Below are 23,962 nucleotides of genomic sequence, written 5' to 3' on the forward strand. Positions count from 1 at the left end.
GTAACTGCTCTGGAGAAGAGGGCTGCTGCAATCTGTACAGTAGGAAAGGAGATGCTCAAGCTGGGAACGAAGGACGTGTCGAGACTCGAGATATCGAGGATGTTGAGGGAGAGGATTCCGAGGATGGTGTGAAGCAGGAGAGTGAAGACCATGAGGTTGTTGAGGAAACAGGTTCATATAGTAATTAAGCTTTACTTTTCAATATCAAATGAATTAGCACCTAAATATACACGCATTTTACTGACACTGTGCTTAAAGTACACACCAACCATCACCACCCTTTACACGGCAATACCTAACAAATCTGACAGCTACCTTTTCGTGAGTTGTATATTTAGACAAACAGATACTGTAGCAAAACAGCTGTTTTACAAATTGTCTAAGAAAAACACTTCCTCTTGTATATGTGACATCTCATTGGACTTTTGTTATCTTGAACCCCCTTGACCCCTTATCCTTGGTAAAGGTGAAAGTGCTGTCGTATTGCGAGGCCTCTGGCTGAAATTGAAAGGGCAATTAACGCAAAAGTGTGTTAAGGGAACACGATAATGGTGCCCGTGTCACGGTCTCACTTCTCCGGCGTGCTAGCTTCTCCGGGTGGATTCGGCGGATAATTGAGCACGTTACAGTGCACGTCACATGAGCACGATACATGTTCATGTGTCCACTGTGCTTACTTTTCCTCGGGCTGTATTCTGTAGTCTACCAAGCCCATTAATAATAACACAAGTGAGGGACACCCAAGAATGCGTTATGTAACAGTTCCTGTGGGTCAAGTCATTCCATTCCATGGCCATGGTCTTGCAAGCATTCTGATTTGTGTTCCCAGCGTCATGCATGTGTGTGTGTTCATGGAGAAATAATTAAGAACGACCTCCTTGGTCCGTGTTCCTTGCTCGTTCGTGTCCATTTTTTGTTGTTGTTGCAACCACGGCTTAAAATAAATGTGCATTTCAAGTCTTTTTGGTTATTGGGAGTTGTGGGCGCCACGAAAATTCTGGAGTCGACTGGTACCCTGTAACCATGCATATAAATATCCTAAGATCTTACGTGCACCAGAACAACCCGAAGAACTCAGCACACAAATACAGTTGACAAAAATGTACACTACTGGGCAATTTTGTGCATGCGTGTTAAAGCGAAATGTCCCTTTTCGCGACACCGGTACGGGAAACGTATGCAGCTAGGAAAAAGTAGATGGATATATCACCATTTTATGTGGTAATTTCACCAAACTGACCACATCTTAACATGTTGATGTAAAATACACATTGTCCATAGTATGCCAGATGAAATAACTATGCAAAGTGGTAATTTAACAAGCAGCTTTAACGAGCCTAGCCGCATACGTATCCCGTACGCGTACCATTTTGTATGGTACAAGTATCCTATGGACTGTAGAAAGGGAAAGTTTGGGAGATTCATAGATATAGAATAAAGAGAACAGATCGGTAGCGCGTACATACGCCCCCATTCACTCTGCGATGAATGTGCGCCATTTTTGTGGTCTCTCGTGTTCGCGCAATAAAAATAAGTTATACAGATCAATGTACAGCACGAAACTAGAAACGCAAGCCGAGAATGTACGCGCTGTGCACACGTTGGTGTGCAGCTTTCCGTTTTCGTTCCGATAATTTTAGTTTTTGCAAACTTTGAAAACTGTAAACCTTTACATTGTGCAGGCCACTTACTCAAGAGCAAATGGCTTTCAGTAAAAACGTTTGCTCAATTTGTATTCAGATGCAAATGCCAGTTTATTTTATTCATATGCGAACTATGGTATTGTACTTTTTGATCTTTTGTATGCTAATTTTTCGCAACCACCATTAATAGATGTAGTAATTTTTGCGCAGAATTATTTGCGTTTATATTTTCCATGTATCTCTAACCCAGCCTTTAAATATGACAAGTAAATATTTGAAATATGAACTTTTTTATCCTTTTCATTTATATGAAACGAAATAAACGCTTATAGGTGTGGCGAAAGCCAAAAGGTAAGAAGTAATTATTGTCAGAATTTAGCAAATGGTTTTCCGTAAAAGCTTTGCTTAATTTTTTATTCATACAGATGCAAGTAAACGCTTAAAAATCGGTAGTAAAAGCAAATGCCATGGTTTATAAATACGAACATGGTATCTTTTGTTCTTTATGCGTTTGTAATATTAATTTTTCGTGATTAACATTAAGATATGCAGTATTTTCTTGCGCACAATTATTTGCTGTAAAAATTCAAGGTTGTCCCAACCGAGCCATGAACAATTACATGTGAATACTTAAATCTGAAGCAATTACTCTATAGTATTGATACGAAACGAATTAAACGATTATTTACGTTTTAATGAATTTATTTATTTCTGGTAATGAAACCAAGGATTCCTGAAAAGTGCATGTCCCAGGCACTGTAGCTCGCAAGCCTGAAGAAACCTATGGAGAGAAGACAATGAGAAAAAGTAACCGTTTTAGAGGTGGGAGGAAAGGGGCCGTATCATACGTCCGACGCCTCATAGGTCCGATGTCCGAAATTTCGGACTTATGAGGCGTTGGACTTATGAGGCATAAAATTTATTTATTCCGCCTCATAGGTCCGACGCCTCATAAGTCCGACGCCTCATAAGTCCGACGTCGGAAAAACTTACAAGGCGTCGGAGCTATGAGGCGTCGGAGCTATGAGGCGTCGGACTTATGAGGCACCGGACCTATGAGGCGTCGGACTTATGGGCCTTCATTTGGTTAGGGGATGCGATTTTGTCGGACATATGAGGCGTCGGACCTATGAGGCGTCGGACTTATGAGCGGACCCCGGAGGAAAACCCCAGAAAAATATTTCGGGGAAAACCTAATTCACTTGCAGACCAGGATGCCGATGCACAGCGCATTGTGCGCGTAAACGGCATTGCGTTCGTCACGATTGGCGCGCATTTTTTTGAATATGTCCTCCGGCACGTGACCCTCCAGGGAAAGCTGCGCGTATACATGCGCTGCCGATCTAGTCTTTATATTTGTATCTGTGGGGAGATCATTGGAGTATACAGGGTGGATTAAAAAAAAGAAACCGAGATATTATTGCTAATTGGAACAGAAGTAGGGCAGATGTGAATCAAAGGGAGATATCCTCTGTTAGGGTTGAATCTCCTCTTTAAAATGACACCCTGATCGTGTCCTTAAATTCACGGTTGGCTGAGCAGTGACCAATTTTATGAAAGGGTCTTTTTAGAGAATTGCGCCACCTTTCATGGTGAAAACTCTTTTGATTGGCAACCATAGCCTTTCACTCTGTGACAAATGACACCACAAACCACAATTGAAAATTCTTTAAATAGACCCTTTCATAAAATTGTTCCTGCTCAGTCAACCGTGAATGTAATGACATGATCAGGGTGTCATTTTAAAGAGGAGATTCAACCCTAAAAGAGGATATCTCCCTTTGAGTAACAGGTGCTTCTGTTCCACTTAGCAATAATATCTCGGTTTCGATTTTTTATCCACCTTGTACATTCTAACGCATTACCGAGGACGTCTGACGCCGCCAGACGCTCACGCGATATGATGTTATGGTTTTGTGCACATGCAAAATGAAATTAGTCGTGCGTATTTCGCGAGAATCATTCTCGTCCACGAGGCTCTCAAAAGTGGTCAAAAAGCGCCTTTCTTGTTCGCGCACGTAGCCACAGTTTATTGAGTGGACCAGCGAAGAAGAACGCATGTCAGTTAAGGTGTTATAAGATTAAATGAATTATTTCCTCTTGTTCTGTAGACTTGGTGTCCTTGGTCCCCTCATTTATTTCTCACAACAAGCAGTGTACATTCAACCAATACCGGGAAGACTACTCAGTGAGCTTCTGTTATCGGGCCGTCTGTGTAGCGACTGTCTTAGTGATTTACACTTCTAAATTTAGGTCACAATATTATGTCACCTTTAACGGTTTATGAATAAAATTATGAGCATTTAACATTTTACTTTCACGAAGACATTTCAGAACGAAACTTCTGACTCATCCGAAAACATATTTGTGCAAATAAACAGAGCACAAGCGTTTTTTGAAGGGACACGATTCAGTCGATATCCTATTGATGACACGAGACCCAGAATATGAGAACAACTGCAACCTAGCTAGTCTGGCGGGTCAAGTCCTACGCATCGCCAGTTTGACGCGTCGCCAAGCAACGCAATGCTAAAGCGGGTGTATAACATACACATTGAATCATTCGTTTCGAACATTTTCCTCTGTGCGGACGGCATATTTGTTTTGCAGCACGGGCTACATCGTATTTCAACCAATCAAATCACGCACCCTAACATGAATATTTATCAGGCTGTTTGGATGAAAGACACTTATCTTCTCGTAGTGTTTTCCTTTCAGTTTAACTAATCCCAACTAAAAAAATATTTGATGAAAAATGGACATGGGTTCGAAACACAGATCTTGCGATCAATAGTTCATTCCACAATCCACTAGCTCACTGTGGCAGCTCGACGAAAGCCGTTCTTTGAAATGCTTTAATGTACATACATGGCTGAGTGATAGCAATGGTGTGACGTCATTGTTATTTTTTTATGAATAAACATCGAACTAGCTGAATAACCATGATCCATTGATGATGTGTGCTGCAGATAAAAACACTGCGTACGGACGCTTAGAGCCTCTGTGTCTGCAGCTTTTTTGGCCACACTATAGGTGCTTTGAATTTTCAGTGACTGGTTTTGTCAAAGAGGAAAAAAACAACTCATAACGCGCGAAAACTCAACAGCGCTATATACCGTTAACAGTCTACAATCCCAGCCAAAATGGTTGGGACATGTCGCAATAAGCATACTCTCCCCAGTTCTCCTTCTCAACATCCAATCCAGGGTACATACATTTAGACATGTCGGAATTTATTCACAGTTCAATATGTGAATATGCCGTTTTTGGGGCTGTTTTCTTTCGTTTTCTGTCCCAAAAATGCAATGTCGGCCGATATGACTTCCGAGAACAACCCACAAACCAAATTAGAAGTTCCCAAGTAAAGTATTTCACAAGTATTCGTGCTGAAAATATTTCTATTGTTTTAGCAAAAGTGACCTTGACCTTTGACCTGTCGGCCTCTAAAGCAATAGGCTTCTTTACACTACCAAGAACAACCCACAAACCAAATTTCAAGTTCCTAAGTAAAGTATTTCTTCAGTCATCGCGTTGACAAGATTTCTTGTTTTAGGAAAAGTGACCTTGACCTGTGACCTGTTGGCATCAAAATCAATAGGTTAGACTATCAAGAACAATCTACAAACCAAATTTTTAAGTTCCTCAGTAAAGTATTTCTCAACTTATAGGGCTGACAAGAGTTAACCTAACTAAAACATAAGACACACAGAGACAGACAGACGTTTGTTTGTGGTGTAAATCGAAGATTTTCTTTTGTTCCTCTTCCCTTTTCCTTTGTTTGTACTTTTTCGCAACGGCTCTCATTGGTTTTGAACACATTTTTCAACCGAGGAGTCCTCGATTCGGTTTCTGACCTCGATTCACCGATGATGTTGCACGAGTGTGTCCTCGATTTACACCATAAACACACGCACATACACACTATAGCAATTTCCCCCTCCGGTTTACAGCCGGGGGGGGGGGATAAAAAACCAACACATATTAAGGAAGTGAGTGTCTCTAAGTTTTTTTAATGTACGGGGGTGAACCGTTGCATTTTATATGTAACGCGCGCGCCCGCGAGCAGTATTGTTTGAGCACGTGCTACATGCTATGTTCCGTCACGGTTTATGAGTCAAATGAGGAAATGCAATCAGTACAATGGTTGTTATTTCAATACGACGAAAACAGGGAAATAAGGGTTGATTTTTTTTCAAGTGCTATTCGCTTTCGTTTTGATAGTCGGCCAAGGTATTGTTGTTGTGGATAAGTGTTAACAACTGCGGTTATGGCGGTAAAAATGGTTGGGACACTGGCAATAAACATACTCTCCGTGTCCACATCCAATCCAGGGTACATATTATTACATTCAGACAATCCCGGCCAAAAAGGTTGGGACACGTCACATTAAGCATACTCTCCCTGTTCCACACCCTCCCTCTCCACATCCAATCCAGGTTACACACATGAGTGTAGTTACACAATACCATGTAGTAAATCTCCTTGGTGATTTCAACGTTCCCACTTAAGTCAACTCATTCGACACCCCAGATTCGATTGTTCAACATTACCGACATCCTCAACCTTTCTCCGCTGATTGACTTTGTAACAAGGCGTTCATCTGCGACGGTAACATCTTGGACTAGCTGTTCACCAACCGGCCGGACATTGTAACAAACATTGTTTCCATGCCCAGCATTGGTAACAGTGATCATGATATTGTTTGATTGAACATGAAATGTTCCAAGCCATCTATTTTTATTTCACGGTACATTTATCAATTTTCAAAAGTTGATATGAATGAATTTCATCAGCCGATGTTAAGTGTTCCCTCGGACACTTGCATTGTCGAGGGTAATATTACCGATTTCTTAACTGCAGTTTAATAGCAATGTTGTCCCAAAATAAAAATCACAGGAAAACGCAAATTCCAAGGTTAATCCCGAGGTCCTCAGATCGTCCTATTCTCAGACTGTCCAAGAACGGACTGTACAAATCTGCCACACGTAGTAAGCAAAAAGGCAGGAAATGGGAAAAGTATCAAACCTCAGTTTAGAATCAAAGTTAGGAAACTTACTAGGCAGGCTTATTCGAATTATGTGTCCAAGTTGTCAGCAAATTGTCATTAAAATCCAAGGAAATGTTGGTCCTTTGGACAAGTTGAAACGATCAAGTTCATCCTGTGACAATTTTGTCATCAATGGCAGTAAAGTAAGTGATGCTCAGGTTATTTGCAATGCCTTTAACTCGGTTTCTACAGCATTTTTTTATCAGCCTGCTCTAACACTGACGATCAAAATCAGCTGTTCAACTCTTGTGACATGATACATCATTCCACTTCGCCGTTAATCCTTGGTGACATCGTAACTTCACCCACAGAAGTATACAAAATGTTGTCCACCCTCAAACCACATAAGTCTTCAGGTCCTGACGAAGTATGACCTAGGATGCTGAAACTCGCCGCCCCTTACTTTGTGTAACATATTCAACGTGTCTTTGCGTTTGGGACTGATTCCTCTCGACTGGAAAAGTGCCAATGTTGTACCACTGCACAAATCAGGTGGTGTAAATGATATCTGTAAATGCCGTCCAATTTCTATATGTTCTGAGTGCAGTCTCATTTACCACAATATGCTGATGATACAGTACTTTATCGTGTTGTCAACTCCACCGTTGATAAAGACATTTTGCAGAATGATTTGGACATGATTTATACGTGGAGTTTACAAACAAGATTAAATTAAATAGTACTGATTGCAAAACTATGCATATCACCAGATCTAGAATCCCCATTTCAAAAACGTATCATATTGACAACAGTGTTTTGTAAATTGTTAATTCTTACAAGTATTTCGGTTTTGTTGTTTCATGTGACCTCTCATGGTCCAAGCATCCTGACATGACAGTTGCTAAAGCTTCTAGAGTATCAGGCCTCATCACTAGAATTTCTGGGGTGTCACAATCTGAGTCACGTCGCAGGGAGGTCTTGTTACGACTGTACAAAGGATTATATCTGCCCATTCTTGAATACGGTGTACCAGTGTGGCAGCCCATCAACAAAATCGCATTCGATCGCTTGAGCACATTCAACATTATTTTCAATTGCCGCACCGCCTCATATACTAACCGTTTACGGCGTTTAGCTAACCTTGGCATCTCTTCACTTCACTCAAGAATGTGGTATCTCACCTTTATATTTGTTTGTAAGCGTCTGTATGGGATATATGATCTACCAGTTTTTATTTTTGTATCTATCAACAGTCGTAGAAGTGACACTTTTCATTTTAGTCACTCATATGCCAGAACTGATGCTTTCAAACACTCACCTTTTCTTAGATTTTCCCGCACATGTAGTTCACTACCAGAGCAAGTTAGAAAAGAAGTTCGTTTTGGTATTAACAGTTTCAAAACAAGATTAAGGCCGGTTCTAGATAGATCTGTGGATGTATACTATGTTTTGTCAGTTGTCTTTTACAGTAACAAAAGAGGTTTTTTGCTACTTTTTAATGATTTTACGTCGAATGTCAGTGAATTATGAATTTAATCCAGCCTTGTATGTTTGTCTTTTGTTTGTCCTTGCTCCTTTGTTAGGGAGGGGGGTTGTTAGGGTTGTTTGTTAATTGGGCTGTTTGTTGGGGTGTTTGTTTGTTTGTTTTCGGCTTTTTGTGTGTGAGTTTTATTTCTTTTTATGTGCTTGGGTCTGTCCATCTATCTGTCCTTTCTGTGTGTACATGCATCCTGTCTTGTATCATGTTTCTTGTTTGTCTCTGCTTCCCTTGTTTGCCTTTTGCTTACAGTTTTTTTTGCAAGTTTGTTCGTTTGTTTGTTTGTAATGTGCTATGTGCTTAGATCTTCTATTTTCCCCAAATGCATGTCTTGCAATGTGTTTGTCTCCTATTAGTCTTGTCCGTCTTTTATTTAGTTTTGAATATGTTTGTTTTGGTGTATGTGCTTGTGCCTGTCTGTCTGTTTGTCGTCCTTTGTTTTGTTTGTTTCTGTGTCTAATCAAATTATACTGTTGTAGTTGGAGAGCCTCTCGACAAGCTTCTTATATAGCTTTTTAAGCAGTCCCTTAGGCCTGCCTATGGTACAGTGTTATGTTTAATGTTTTAATGTTTTTGTTTGATAGTTTCTTGTATCGTTACTTTGTGTAGTTTGTCTTTTTGATCTTCTTTGTCGTGTCTAGTAGTTTCTATGTCATTAAATTCTAAAACTGACATATATTTAGATATTTTAATTGTCTTGTTGCCTGAGAAATTATCAAATAAATATAAAAAATAAAATAAACATTGGCCGGGGGCCGGGGCCCAGCGAGTTTTGGTCGGAAGAAGCCGATTTGCCAGTAAATTGTCATCGTCAGAGATGACAATAGAATATGGAAGATACATATGGAAGGTAAGGCTGGGAAATACATTTAGCGAAATATCTGTGTTTAAGGGCCTCCTTTTTACGTTATTTTTTTCAATGTATGTCTTGGTCAGCTCTTTTAGCCATCACCTCGATCTCGCCTAGAGCCCCTTCATAGGCTAACCGTACATTCATTTCCCCACCCCCATTTTTTTTTAAAATTCTTCTTCTTGTGACTTGTTTTAAAAATTCAGTCCTGTGTCTTCAAAATTGCATTATCTCCTATGCCACTTACACCAGAAAGTGCAATGTATCATGGGCAGAGGATACATTGGTTGGAGTGGTCCAGCATGCTTTAGGTCTTCCTTCATTCATACAAACGGCTTCGCTTTGCCCGGGGTTGCCTCTTCTCTTTCTTTTTCGGTAAGGAATTTTCCTAAATATGGACGTAATTTATAAATTGAAGTATATACTGTTGAGGACTGAAAGTACACGTAGTTCATATCTTTTTTGATAATTCACAGCAAATCTTTCAATTTCAACAAGCAGACGACGCTATGCGTGATGTGTTCACATTTCAATGTCCGCCCCGCAACAACTTTTGCCCTTACTTTTCCCAGCATGCATAGACAATTACACCATGGCAATTGATTTACCTCATACATGTCTTTTTTTTCGAGTGTACATACCACGTGATGCACGGGAAGCTTATCAAACGCACCCATTGAGAGGAATTGCATGATGACTAAATATAATACTTCATGTGACCTTGCCATTATATGTGTACAGTGCAGAATATGTTTAAGAAACAACTCGGTCAAGGATTCAGTTTCTCGGTTTGGCTTTGATTGGCAATGCAAAGAAAAGGATAAATAACCTTTAAAAAGAGGGAAACATTGTACACCAACGCATGCAGGGGGCAACATCATGTAGGCGCAATGTACTCGACATCCCGATCCGCAAATGCAGACCAAATGTTGCTTCGTGAGATACATATTCAACATGTGCCACCATAGTATATTAGCTATCAGACAGGGTGTTATAAACTGACTCAATTGCCTGTATTTGTTTGACTGGATATTGGATCGTCTAATGTGTTACACTGTTACAAAGAAGACGATCCAATGCGTTAAAACTGCTACTCCAGGAGTTCAATATAGGTCTTTAACCAGGCTCCAAGACTCCATTTATCTATCGAAGAAAATGCCGTGCTTGCAAGTCTTTTAGCAAACATTTGAATAATAAATCCGATGGAAATCTGATTCGCACTATCAGTGGCCAGCGTCCGCCATCTTGGGCCAAACGAGTGGCTGATCATGTCGGTGCACCCTCTGTCAACTTCGGCAATCTGGTACCAATCAGTTATATGCCTACCTCTAATAGTAAGGAAGAGAGTAACCTCAGTATCTGTACCCTGAACACAAGGTCAGTCTGCAAAAAGACAGCAGACCGATATTCTGCAACTTTTTGAAGAGAAGGATATTGACATGTTAGCACTAACAGAGACATGGGTGAAAGAAAACGACACAATAACTGTTTTGCAGCTTACATCAACCAACTACTGTTTCCTTCACAAACCACGTATTGGAAAAGCTGGTGGGGGTGTTGGATTACTGCATACGTCTGGAATGACATCTGTTTTGACAGTGTCATCTCTTGAACACATTGAACTCAATGTTCACTGTTACAACCAGCCAATTCTACTGAGTGTAGTTTACCGACCTCCAAGTGTCACCATTGCTGCATTCCTTTCAGAGTTTTCTCAACTTCTGGAACTGTTCTGGACAACACCGTCAAATCTTGTGATTTGGGTGACTTTAATATCCTAAGGGATCAGCCGCAAGCGAGAGATACCATCAGATTAATGAACTTCCTCGAGTCCTGCAACTTGACCCAACACGTCTCATCTCCGACTCAAGTCAACGGTCATGTACTTGATCTTGTGCACGCCGTTGAACATTATTAGGTCCATAGACGGTTTTGATCCGGTCTTGTCTTATCATTCGCTGATAACCTGTTTCCTAGATGTCAGTAAACCCCAAGGGAACATAAATCAATGGTCTTCAGAAAGCTTAAGAATATTAACTATGACAGTTTTCGTCTGGACATTTGCAATTCCCCACTTACCGTCTTGGCCAAGGATCCACCCAGTTTGGATTCACTTGTGGGGTCCTATGATACAGAAGCATGCCCCACTGCAATCAAAGACCTCCACTCTTAGACCGAATACACCTTGGTTTACGGAAACAATCAGAGCTGAGAAACTCAAACGCAAAAGGTTGGAGCGACGCTGGCGACGTAACTCACCGTTGACAGAGAACTCTAAAAGACACAAAGAAATAAGGTCGTGAAGATGATCAATGAAGCCAAAGCCAACTTCTATCAGAATCTCATCTCCGAGAGCAGGGGTGATTGTCACCAGATCTTTCTCGTGATTGATAAACTCCTGTGTCGTGAGACAGCCACTGTGCTACCCGCACATAACTCGCTGGTGGAGCTGACTAATCGCTTTGCCTGCTTCTTTCAAGTTTCATGACAAGATTCACAACTTAAGACGAATATGTGATGCTGGCAGAGTAAACTGTGCCAGCGACTCGGATCCCATTCTTCCTGACGGATGTGAACTTCGACTGGAAGGGGTCACGTGTTCTCATGTACAACAGATTATACGCCAATGCCAACTTAAGTTCTCCGATTTGGATCCAATAGCAACCAAGCTTTTGAAGGGTTGCTTACCGGAGATCGCACCGGTTATTACACCAATCGTCAACTCTTCTATCACACAAGGTGCTTTTCCCAGAGGCGTTAATTCAAGTTGTCTACCATCACACCTTTACCGAATCTATGTCATCTGAAGAGTGACCAGGCAAATAATCTCAAACATTACAGGCTTATCACAACTTACCGTTTCGCTCCAAGATTTTCGAAAAGATAGTAGCGCAGCATCTTATCAATCACATGACGAGGCTCGATCTGCATGAACCTTTCAAGTCAGCATATAACGTTTTCATGGAACAGAGACAGCCCTTGTCCGTATTCAGAATGACATCCTGCACAACATGGACCAGTGTAAGGTTTCAATATTGGTCTTCCTTGATCTCAGTGCAGCATTTGATACGCTGGAGCATGACACATTGCTTCACTGGCTAATGACACATGTACATGCAGGTGTGTCACCGTGCACATTTAGCTGGTTTTCTTCGTACCCGAAGGGGCGCCACCAGAAAAAATGATTTCCAGCTCCTCTGAAAACCACAGAGGGTCAGCGTCCTCAGCAGAAAGTGCCTCTTATCCGTTACAGTTTGGTGTTTAGTTCCCCAGGGCTCTGTGCTTGGTCCACTCCTGTTCAATGTGTATGATACCACTGTGTTACATCATCCGCCGCCACGGTCTCGGTTATCATTTCTATGATGATGACACTCAATTGTACATTACTGCAAGACCAACGTCCAGTGATGTGCATGATCGAGTGTTGGAGATGGAAGCATGCTGTGATGATATCAGGTGCTTGATGGCGGTGAATTTCTTGAAACTTAACGATGATAAGACAGACGTTCTCGTCATAGGATCATCCACATCGTAGACGAAGAATCTCAGAAATGTGGTTTCTATAGGAAACCACGATATCACTGCAGTATCCGAGGTCAAGAGTCTTGGAGTGACATTTGACATGAACATGAACATGCAATCCCACATTAGGAATGTTTCTCGCTCTGCTATGTATCACTTGTACAACATAAGTAAAATCAAACGGTATCTATTACATTAGTCGTTCTCTTTCATTGTGGGGGAGGGGGGTGGAAAAACAAGCAGGTAAACACAAAACGCAGCTAATCAAAATTGGAATAAATTGAATAAACTGACCGAGCAAGACATGCGGGTGCGGTGCGGCACGTCATGGTACAGCACAACAGTCGTATATTGCATGAAATGTGCACGCATTCCAAATTTGCACGCATCCCCTGGTGTACGTGCGTCACACACAAGGAACGGTTCGCGCGCGTCAACCAGCGAAATGTATGTGTCCCGCCCATTGATCTCCATATGTATATGGAGATCAATGGTCCCGCCCGTGGGACGTCGTTGCTAGGTAAAAGGGCGCCCTCTTTTGTTGACGCACGGACCCCATAGAAGGCCCTACAACCAGAAGAAGATAACTAGGCATAAGCCGGCCTGATGTACATGTATGTACATGTGTACATTCATGTACACATAAACCAAGTGGCTGTGCTCTTACTTGTTTTACTAAGGGCTTGTATAACAGGTCGTAAAACAATCATCATGGCTGACCAGACCAAATGACCGCATCCGGTAACTTGTGGTTTACTACTTAAATTACACTGGGGTTGCTTGATGGCGCTATCTAAACAAAATGTATGTGGCACTTGGAACACCTCCCCCCCCCCAAAGAATAAACACAAAAAAACACGAGAATGGGCTTTAACGATGACAAGACAGACGTTCTCGTCATAGGATCATCCACATCGTTGACGAAGATTCCCAGAACTGTGGTTTCTATGGGAAACCACGATATCACTGCAGTATCCGAGGTCAAGAGTCGAGGAGCGCCATTTGAATTGAACTTGAATATGCAATCCCACATTAGGAATGTTTCTCGTTCTGCTATTTATCACTTGTACAACATAAGTAAAACCAAGCGGTATCTTGGTGTAATATCCCGGAAATCGACATACTTGTTTGGCTACTCTAACGCTGACCGCGTACTGAACTCTTTTACATTCGTACTGTAAACTCACACGCGGGGTATACATTTTCTCACTGTACACAATTGTTGCGTGCATGCGCGTAGTTTTGTGCGTGTGTATTGCAGTGTATAAATAAATAGTGCTCTCTAGTGTCGTGCCAAGAAATCGAGAACAAACCAGTCAGTGGCCGTGTCACGCACACAGCCCTGTTTGACCTCAGTTTCTTGTCCCGAGGTTTCTTGTCCCGGAGATTTATGCGAGACTACAGAAAAACACAAAAAGTGCCTGGATACATGCCCTGTTTGGCCAAGATGGCTAGATATGTGAAAAGTTGAAATCGTGTGCTTCATTTTGATACCAAGAATAACTGCTTTTGACAAATATAAAGTGTTGTTACGGCCTGTCAAACAAAATCATATTTTTTTATCAACAAAAGCGAGGGCCGATAGTTTTTAGGTGTACATTCGATTCTTAAAAAAGGCCGAAAGACACGGCAAGATTCATTAGATAGAGGAAAGTATACGCTTCATTTTCATGTGAAACACGTGCAGGAGACTTCTCATGTTTGGTCCAAATCGCCGGTTGAAAAATTAAGACTTTTGCGAGATTTCATGATTTGCAATCACATGTACGCGTGTAAACGAACGTAAGTACGCCGACGTACGTACGTTGGCCTGAATTCAATGTGAATGGACCGATCCAGTAAGCTCCGCCCAGTGCGCACGTGGGCAAATTAACACGTGCTCCTCTCCAATGCCACGCTGCATTTTCCTTCCACGCGCATCATTCGCGCGTGAACGCATGTCGGACTTAAGTGCACGCACGTCGGACATTAATCACGGCTGTGATTGGTCAGAACACCATGGGGCGGTGCTTACTGGATCGGTCCATAGCACGTGCACATAGCACATAGTGGGCGTATGGGGTCACAAGGTCACACCGTGTTTGGGTTCCTCGATCTATGCTTTACAATGGCGACGATATTTTTGCGTTGTGAAAAATGGAAATTGTTGGAAACAATTAGGTGTACATCGAATTCTTAATATTAACGACATGACGTTCACGAGATTTTTTGTAGAGGAAATTGCATGACCTTATTTTTAGTCGATTTGTCCGTGAAATAATATCGTCAAAATGCCTCAAAATCCTTTTTTGAGAAAAAAAATACCTTGGTGGATGTATAAAGTAGGTCTTTAACTACCTAAGGCCAAAAAAAAAAGTCTCCGGTTTTGTGGTATGGAGCTTGCCCCAAAAGTGGTGCGGCGACGCGGCTTTTTTTTTTTTTACCTGTTTTTTTTTTTTTTTTGGCTTCAAATGTCGGCTGATGACTGCAAATGGTGCCCGACTAAACTTAGTGCAAATATATGGGAGTCCAGAGAGGCCACATAAAGCTTATTCTCGATCATAACCCCATCTAAAAACACGTTAAAATTGTGCGGCAGCAGGAGTCCAGTCAAACCAGTGAGTTTGGCGGTTTTGAGACATCATCCTGTATTGAAAAAAAAACTTTTTCATTTTGCCGACGCGCATGGCTGCGGCGACGCGCGCGCATACCAGAAACCGGAGACTTTTTTTTTTTGGCCTAAAACAACTTTGTTTGTTTGGATCGGTTGTAGTTTGCCATGAAAATTGCGAATTTTCTGGAGCCCTTTTTACGGCCATCTGTCGCTGGCCTTGCGTTGCTATCAGCTACGCGTGACACGGCAACTGACTGAAACCAGTTTTTCACAGTTCATTACACTTGGTCAATCAGCCAAAGAGCAGATAATTCATATGCTGGTTACTTCCTGTATTGATTACAGTAATGCTGTTCTAGTAGGTCTCCCTAGACCTGGCCCCTTTGCAGAGGGTGCAGAATGCTGCAGCCAGGCTGCTCACTGGTACAAAAAAGTATGACCACATCACCCATGCTCTCATGCAATTGCACTTGTTGGCAGTCAAGTAAAGGCTGGGTGATCTTTTAAGTTTGTCTCTTGGTGTTTAAGTGTCTCCATGGTTATGCTCCTAATTATTTGTGTGATCTGCTAAGTTTTAGAGTTCCAACTATATATTACTCGTTCTACGCTAGACACGTCTCGATAATATTGTCCTAATGCCAGGCTGGTTTCCGCAGGTGAGAGAATGGTTTCTGGAACCAGCTTGAAATTGTAATAGCTAATTCTTCCTCACTGAGCTTATAATGTACTTTTGTGTATTGATCTACATGTTCATTTTTTTTACATTAATTGTTTTGATTACTTTATCTTTGTTAATGTGTACAGTGCCTAATGCCAAAACAAAAAAGTCTCCGGTTTCTGGTATGGAGCTTGCCCAAAAAGTAGTGCGGCGACGCGGCTTTTTTTTTTTTTACCTGTTTTTTTTTTGCTTCAAATGTCGGCTGATGACTGCAAATGGTGCCCGACTAAACTTAGTGGAAATAATTATTATGGGAGACCAGAGAGGCCACATAAAGCTTATTCTCAATCATAACCCCATCTAAAAACACGTTAAAATTGTGCAGCAGCAGGATTCTAGTCGACTATCATTGAAGATTACCAGTGAGTTTGGCTGTTTTGAGACATCATCTTTCATTGAAAAAAAAAACACTTATTCATTTTGCCGACGCGCATGGCTACGGCGACGCGCGCGCATACTAGAAACCGGAGACTTTTTTTGTTTTGGCCTAAGAGCATATTATGCATTTTCGGGCGTTATGTAAATGTTTATTATTATGATAAATATTATTATTAGGTCTATTTCTTGAATAGATATGACACACTGCAGGCTTATTCAGCAAATATATACCGAGGTCAGCAATAACGCAACCGTCTGTGAGCGCATGCATCGGTACTGCTTACAAGCACTCAGTTCAGTTACAGTCGTATTAGCACCAGGTTTAATGTGTACTGGAACAGTGCATTTGTGCTTAACGCTCACTGTGTCAACTTAACTCACAATTGCAATGCAGTACGACGACATACTGCGCCACATCGGCGCTTTTGGCAAGTATCAAAAAGTTTTGATTCTTCTTCTGGCTGCTTATAATATACCGACGGCTTGTCAATTTCTGGTGCAGGTGTTTGTGGCTCCGGACACGGACCATTGGTGTGTGATCCCGGGCAGCCAACCTATCAACTGCAGTCAGCTCTTCGAGGCCGAGTGCCAGGAATTGCAGAAGAATTATGGTATCCCGTACGAACTGAGTCCTAATGGAAACAAGGTTTACTCATCATGCGAGCGGTATGTGATGGATGATGAAGACACCGGGAGTGGCTTGGGCCCGAATGCAACTGACGTGAGACCATGCGATGCTGGCTGGGACTTTGACCGATCGCGCTACAAGTCGACTATCATTGAAGATTACAATTTGGTGTGTGACAGAGCGGATTACGCTGGTCTAGCACAGTCAGTGTGGTTTGTCGGATTGCTTGTCGGTTCCTTTGTCTGGGGTTTGGCCGGTGACTTTTTGGGAAGAAGGAAGACTTTCCTCATATGCCTCCTTCTAGTTACCGTCTCTTCCATAGGCACAGCTTTCATCCCCAACTTTCCAGCTTTCGTTGTATTGCGTGTCATCACGGCAGCATGTCTCTATGGATCCTTCCTTGTGACTTTTATCATTGCCTCTGAGATGGTGGAATCAAAGAAGCGAGTCTTCGTCGGTACTTTGTTTAATTTGTTCTTCAGCTTTGGCTTAATGCTTTTGTCAGTGATGGCATTATTACTACGAGAATGGCGTCACCTGCAATTGACAATTTCACTTCAGTTTGTTTTCTTTTTGCCGTTGTTGTTACTTCTACCAGAGTCTCCTCTTTTGCTCATGTCAAAGGGCAAATTTGATGAAGCGATCGCCATTCTGACCAAAATCGCAAAAGTCAATGGAACCAAAGTTCCGGAGAATCCCTTTGAAACGTCTGATGATGTAAAGCTATCTGGCCTAAACCAGCGCTCGTCGGTCACACCGCTTGATCTGGTTCGCACACCTAACCTTCGCAGGATCACTCTCATCATGTGGTGTGATTGGTTTGTTGTTAACATGGTCTACTATGGATTGTCTTTGAGCACGTCTACCCTTGGTATAGATGACTACCTAGCTGCTTTTGTGTCAGCAGCAGTTGAAATACCAAGCCTGTTCTTCTCTTGGTATGTGATGGAACGCTTCGGAAGACGTTTGACCATGGTCGCATTGTACGTCGCCGGTGGAGTGGCCTGCCTGATTACAATCTTTCTTCCTCTTGGGGCAGCAAGAGCTGCAGTTGCAATGGTTGGCAAGTTTGCCATAACTGCCGTTTTCAACCACGTCTACATCTACGCTTGTGAGCTGTTCCCGACTGTCATCAGAAGTACGGGTATTGGGGCATGTTCCATGGTGGCTCGTGTTAGCGGCATTCTCTGTCCATTTATCGTGATCCTAGGCAAGCACTGGGTTCCTCTGCCACTCCTCGTCTTCGGTACTTGCTCTGTCATTGCTGGGATACTCTCGCTGATGCTCCCTGAAACTCTAGGGCGCAACTTACCTAATACTATCGCTGAAGGAGAACAATTTGGAAGTAAGTGCATGGAAGTTAATAATCACTTTATTGACATAGACTACTAACAAAGATATTGTAAATATCCTGTTGTCAGCTTTAGTAATCCATGGCGTTTTGTACGCCAGGAGGCGGCAACTGGCAGCAAAATTTTGCCGAAGCAGGTGGAGGCATTTGCTTCCTTGAGAGTTTATAATCCAATGAACACACCACAGCAGACGGATGTTGTTTATATTAACTTGTGATGGTACACTTAATGATTTGAGGGAAATTACAAATTACATTCGAGATCATGTTTTTGACATTCGAGCGCATTTTAATGGATGGGGGGGGGGGGGTAGTTGATACGAACATATTAAACAAGCATTTGAAACCGGTGTCGATAATTTGCACCTGACATACTGTAACAAACGCTTAGTTAAAGCCCAGTTTCAATATCGACGTAAGAAACGCAAAGGGCCCAATCTGCAACGCAGACATATGGAAACATTTCATCCGGAAGTGTCGTCGACAACCCAGACAGACGCAAACTATCTTGCAGACAATCGGCAAAGTTGAACCCGGTTCCGCTTAACTTCGATATGGAAACCAGGCTAAGATCGATTGTGAAATGGTAAGGAGCGATTACGCGCACAGGTTGTTGACCATAGATATATAATAAAAAGACCAGATCAGCAGCGCGTGCATACGCCCCCATTCATTGTGCGATGAATATGCGCAATTTTTGTGGTCTCTCGTGAACGCGCAAAAGTTTTACATAAGTCATACTGTAACAGCTGAATGTATCTGTCCTCCAGCACGTAAACCTAGCTCAACGTGCGCGAAGTTAGAAATGCGCACCGAGTATGTACACGCTGCGCACACACGTTGGTGTGTCGCTTTCCGTTTCGCTTACGATGACTTTATTTTTTGCAAACTTATAAACCTGTACACCCGTAAATTGTGCAGTCCACTTACTCAAGAGCAAATGTTTTCAATACGGGCGATTCACAATCGTGCGCCCCCAAGAGTTTGCAACGCGTTGGTCAATCACAATGCGCAAAATCAGTCGACCTTTTCCAAACGCGCATTGGGTCGACAGATTTTGCGCATTGTGATTGGCCAACGCGTTGCAAACTCTTGGAGGCGCACTATTGTGAATCGCCCGTATTAAATCGTTTGCAGGGGCACTGCGTCCTCAAATCTTCGAAGTTTTCATGCTTCTGCTGATCCTATTTCAAACATCTGGTTGAAAGGAAACAGCCTAATGTCAAACCGTTCCCAAGAAAAGACGAAATGCCCCAGCTTGTTTACATCGGACACGACGGAATACGCATACGTATTTCCTTTCGTCTTCATTTTCTTCTTCTTATTATTATTATACATTTTTGACAAAGTCATGGGTTGTGGAAAGACTGTACAGCCCATCTTGAACCACTTCCCGTATAAAATACTATAAAAACTTAAAAGTAATCAGTTAAAGATAAAAACTTAAAATAATCATGTAAACTGTAAAACAATAAGGATAATATTTTGAATTTAACGTATAAGAAGAAAAGACAAAGTAAATTTAACATGATAAAATCTATGACCAACCAAAAAAAAGACCAAGAAAGATAAAATAGACGCGCAGACAAACATTAATAAAAATAAAATAATAAAACGTTAAAAATAAGTACATATACATTTAAAAGTGGAAAAAACACCCTAAAACCAACTGGCCAAGAAAAACAAAGGAGATAAAATAGAGATGTTATCAAACAATTACGCGCAACAATACATTGTTTAAACTAGTAAATATAATTCTGAAAGATAGGAACAAAATAACATTAAACAATAATGGAAATGCACAATTTACACACAACAGTGAAGCATTAAAAGAGTTAAAATGTAAAAAAAAATAAAGTTGAAAATAGATATATATATCTAATAAAATATGTAAAAATATATTACGATAAACCTGCTTAATAAAAAACAAAAATTATAGGATGCTATATTAAGCTAAAAGGTCAAGAAGTCAAACAGGGAACTTTTAAACACATTCACAGATTAACTTTGCATGACGTGTTCAGGCAGACTATTCCACTCATTGGCAGTACGTATAAAGAACGAATGTTTGAAACAATCAGTTCCGGTGATTTGGGTAAGTATCCCATAAGGCCATACAATAAACATGGCTGCCAACGTGACGCCTCAGGCCGTGTCCGAAACGGGCTTCCAGAGCTACGGCTATACGTCTATTGGTACCGCGTCCCCGTGTTTTTTTTCAATGGGCGTGGACCTAGACCTAGCTCTAGACAGTTGATTCGGATGCAGCCTGTGTCATGTCAAAGTTCAACTTTCCAGCTCTTGCACGAAACTTTACCCGAAACCGTTCGTTTATTTAGCTCCACTGCGCATGTCTGTCATAACAGGAGCCAGGCGCGAGTAAGCTGGGGGGAGTAATCGAACGCACTCATTGTGTGTGTCGCATAAATATTATACACAACAACAATGCACAAATGTGTTTTTTACACGTCCGCAAAAAGGCGAACACTTTACGGCTGAAATCACAACTAGCACGAACAGCCCGATTTTTGGGGGTCGCAAAAGTGCACCCCGAAATTCGTTCTCGCACGAAATAACTCAATTGTGATTCCGCTTTCGTGACGTGAAATAAACCACATTTTGTGCATTGGTGCTCTATGTAATTTAATTTACGTGACAAACACAATGTGTATGGTGAGCAATGAATGAAAACATTAGGAAAAACGTATGCGTACTCCGTCGTGTCCGATGTAAACAATCGTTTTTTCCGTCTTATAGCCATTTTATAGCGAAACACTGTGTTCGCGTTGTCCCCGCGCTGTGCGTGCACTTGTTACCATGATTGCATCAAGTTTGGCAGAGTCGCCACGATTTCGGCAACGTATACAATTGGCACCCACAACATTTCTTAAATCACTAACATGGCACAGGCCTAGGCCCTACCCATTCTTTTGTTATAAATGTCCGTAACATCTTCGTTCTGCAGAGAGTTCCAGCTTCAGTTTCTGCGTCAATAGCGCCTGTCACAGCCAGGGAGTGAACACCACCCAGCCTCCTGCAGACTTTGAGCTTCAATCCACGAACCTCTCTGATGGCGTGCCGCAACCTTCAGGGGCTTACATGCCTCTTTCCAGTCGAGAGGAACCTCCCACAGCAGCAGTGGATATTTAGGCTTTATCACTCTATCATGTCGCCTGCCAGTGTTGAACTATTGACGGGTCCACCTTTAGCTGACCCATGTCTCTAGCGTTCACACCTTTAGCCGTTTGTTTCGTGTTGGACGTACTTTTCGATCTTGCAAATTGCAAGAACCTAGCGTTTAAATCCTGTCCACGAACGTTGGATCATCATGCAGTCTTTGCGAGGTGGAACTGAGGCCGAAAACTCGTCATTTTGACATAACAAGGTCACTTTGATGTCTCAGTGAAACCATCAAAGACTTAGACGTAATCGAAATAGGCACTAGTTGTTCGTTTACGTACCATATTCATTTACAACGCCGTTCAGATGTTTATTCATAAAACTAAAGCATGGTAGAGGGTAATTTTTTGGGTTTGTTTTGTGTTCTTTTCTGTACCTGTTATCTTATAAATATTGATTGCCAAAGAACAATAGGTAAGTTGGCAAACAGAGATATTTACTGCATGTTAATCTCCGTTCATCCACTTTGCTGCAAATTAGACTACATTGATCCCTTTCTAATAACTGTCTAAATCTTTGGATTGAGGTGTCCAAATGAGATGTGGAAAACAGCATAGTGTTGAGAAATAATTATTTAAGCGTATATAATTGATAGTTAAATAAAAAAGGAGGTTGTATGTTTTATATTTTTTTTCACTAAATGTATCATTTTTTTGATTTTTTTTGATGTCACAAGATTATGTCCAAATGCTTTGTGTTCACTAATTCACCTTATAGTAGAGTCTGTTTATATCGATGTTGATTCACACTGTGCACGTAGTAGTAATAGTTTTACAATGGCTATAATAGTTGCTTTAAAATCATGCATTAATCCCATTTACTTTTATTTTATTGCATTGTATTGTAAATTATTGTAATGTACATAGTACTTTGTAATGTATACAGGGCCAAGACCTGATCCATAACACAATTGGGGGAGGGGGTGGGGCAAACAATTTTTTATTTTCGAAAAAGTGGGCACAAAAAATTTCACTTACCCCAATTTAATATGAAAAGCAAGGGGGGGGGTTGCAAATGTATTTCTTCTGTTAAGTTTTTACGACATTCTAAACATAAAACGAGGTGTGTTTGTTTTCCCCTGGATCCGCTGTTTTGCAGGGCCGGTTGAAAGAGTTTTAAACTGTTAGGGCATAAATGTAAATAGAAGTTATTGAACAGCTTCATTGCGTCCTGTATAGAGCAAAAGAGCAATTACATTTTGCATGAAACTATCAAATCACTACATTGTATAATAATTTTTTTTTTTTAAGCAAGACGGCTTTTAAAAAGAGTTTTGTTTAAATAACAACACGCAATATGGGTAAATTGGTAGATACGTGCGCTATATAAGACTCCGTTATTATTATTATTATTATTATTATTAATTACAACTTTTTGGGGGAATTAGAGCTCAACAGTCAATTGAATTGAAATTCAACAGTATTAAAAACGTGCCTTCAAGAGGAAAAATACTCTAAAACCAAATATAATGGTTTCAAACTGAGCAAGGTGTGCTGTATTACCCCTTGACTAAATGTATTGCAACTTGCAATATGACCTATTTTCAAATTACAAACTCTTTCAACACTGGAATACATCGCTCCTCCAGATGATATGCTTTGTAACAGTTAGTCCTAATGATAATGATAAGATGATCGGACTATGTAGCAAACTGTCGTGCTCTTTGCACCTTTTAAAGTTAACGTGTTTAATGCCTTTTGGCTTTTTATAGTTTGGTGAGGGATATTTTCTTGTGTTTTATATAACATGCTTACTTACCCTACGATCAAAAGTAGAAATCACTACTGAGGAGGCACCACGCTCACGTGAAGGTGGTCGCTCGCAGTCAGTGCTCCTTCGACCAATAGATTCTTCAAATTGCTCACGCTTCTCAGTGATGTTTAAGACCTAATTGGTCTACAGAACACTCGAAATCTTTGAAGGTTTATTTCTGTCACGTAAATACTGTCATTCCCGCAAAAAGTAGCGAAGAAATCAACGTGAACTTGGATTTGGTCTAAATTTTTGTTCCATGCAATGTCAAGGAATTAGTCAGGAAACAATGTCTTATTTTGACTAACTTCTCAAACAACAAGTAATGCAAGAAGATGAATTAGTAATTAATAGTTAGCAGTTAGTGTGCACAAAATAATGAGTAATCTTAACCATTTTAATTTGTCATTTAATAATGTTGATTGGTTACATTAAATACCAGGCTAGGTAATCATATTTGAAATAACTCAGACTGAAAACAATTTTGTTATTGACAATTTAACCTCATTCCTGAACAACACAACGTTCGAGACCAGTTAATGACCGTTAAAGATCATTGCCCAAGGGGAAAAGAAACCCCAGATGGGGCTATCGGAAAATCTGCATTAATCTGAATGCGTGTTGATGAAAATAATTTGTTTTGCTAAAATTGGCTGGGAAAACATATGTTTAAAAAAAGTTTGTTTAAAGATTCATTATTTAAATTCAGATTTTGTGACAGAGACATAACCCCGTTTCCTGTACTATCGTTGTCAGTTGGAAACTTATATAACGCATTCCAATCTCTTTTGTTTATGCTGAACACATAACTTGCACATCATTA

At 41.1% G+C, this 23,962-nt stretch overlaps 1 protein-coding gene across 1 annotated transcript; it reads left to right on the forward strand.

The window, feature by feature from the left end:
• Window positions 1-16,547: 16,547 nt before the first annotated feature.
• LOC119725932 (organic cation transporter protein-like) lies at window positions 16,548-23,453 on the forward strand. Its single transcript, XM_038197549.1, has 2 exons — window positions 16,548-18,201; window positions 21,173-23,453. Exons 1-2 carry the CDS (start codon window positions 16,617-16,619, stop codon window positions 21,355-21,357), a joined length of 1,770 nt encoding a protein of 589 aa, XP_038053477.1. The 5' UTR covers window positions 16,548-16,616; the 3' UTR covers window positions 21,358-23,453.
• The last annotated feature ends 509 nt before the right edge of the window (window positions 23,454-23,962 follow it).

The sequence above is a fragment of the Patiria miniata genome, unplaced genomic scaffold (assembly GCF_015706575.1).
Source record: "Patiria miniata isolate m_02_andy unplaced genomic scaffold, ASM1570657v1 HiC_scaffold_19, whole genome shotgun sequence".
Classification (NCBI taxonomy): Eukaryota; Metazoa; Echinodermata; class Asteroidea; order Valvatida; family Asterinidae; genus Patiria; species Patiria miniata.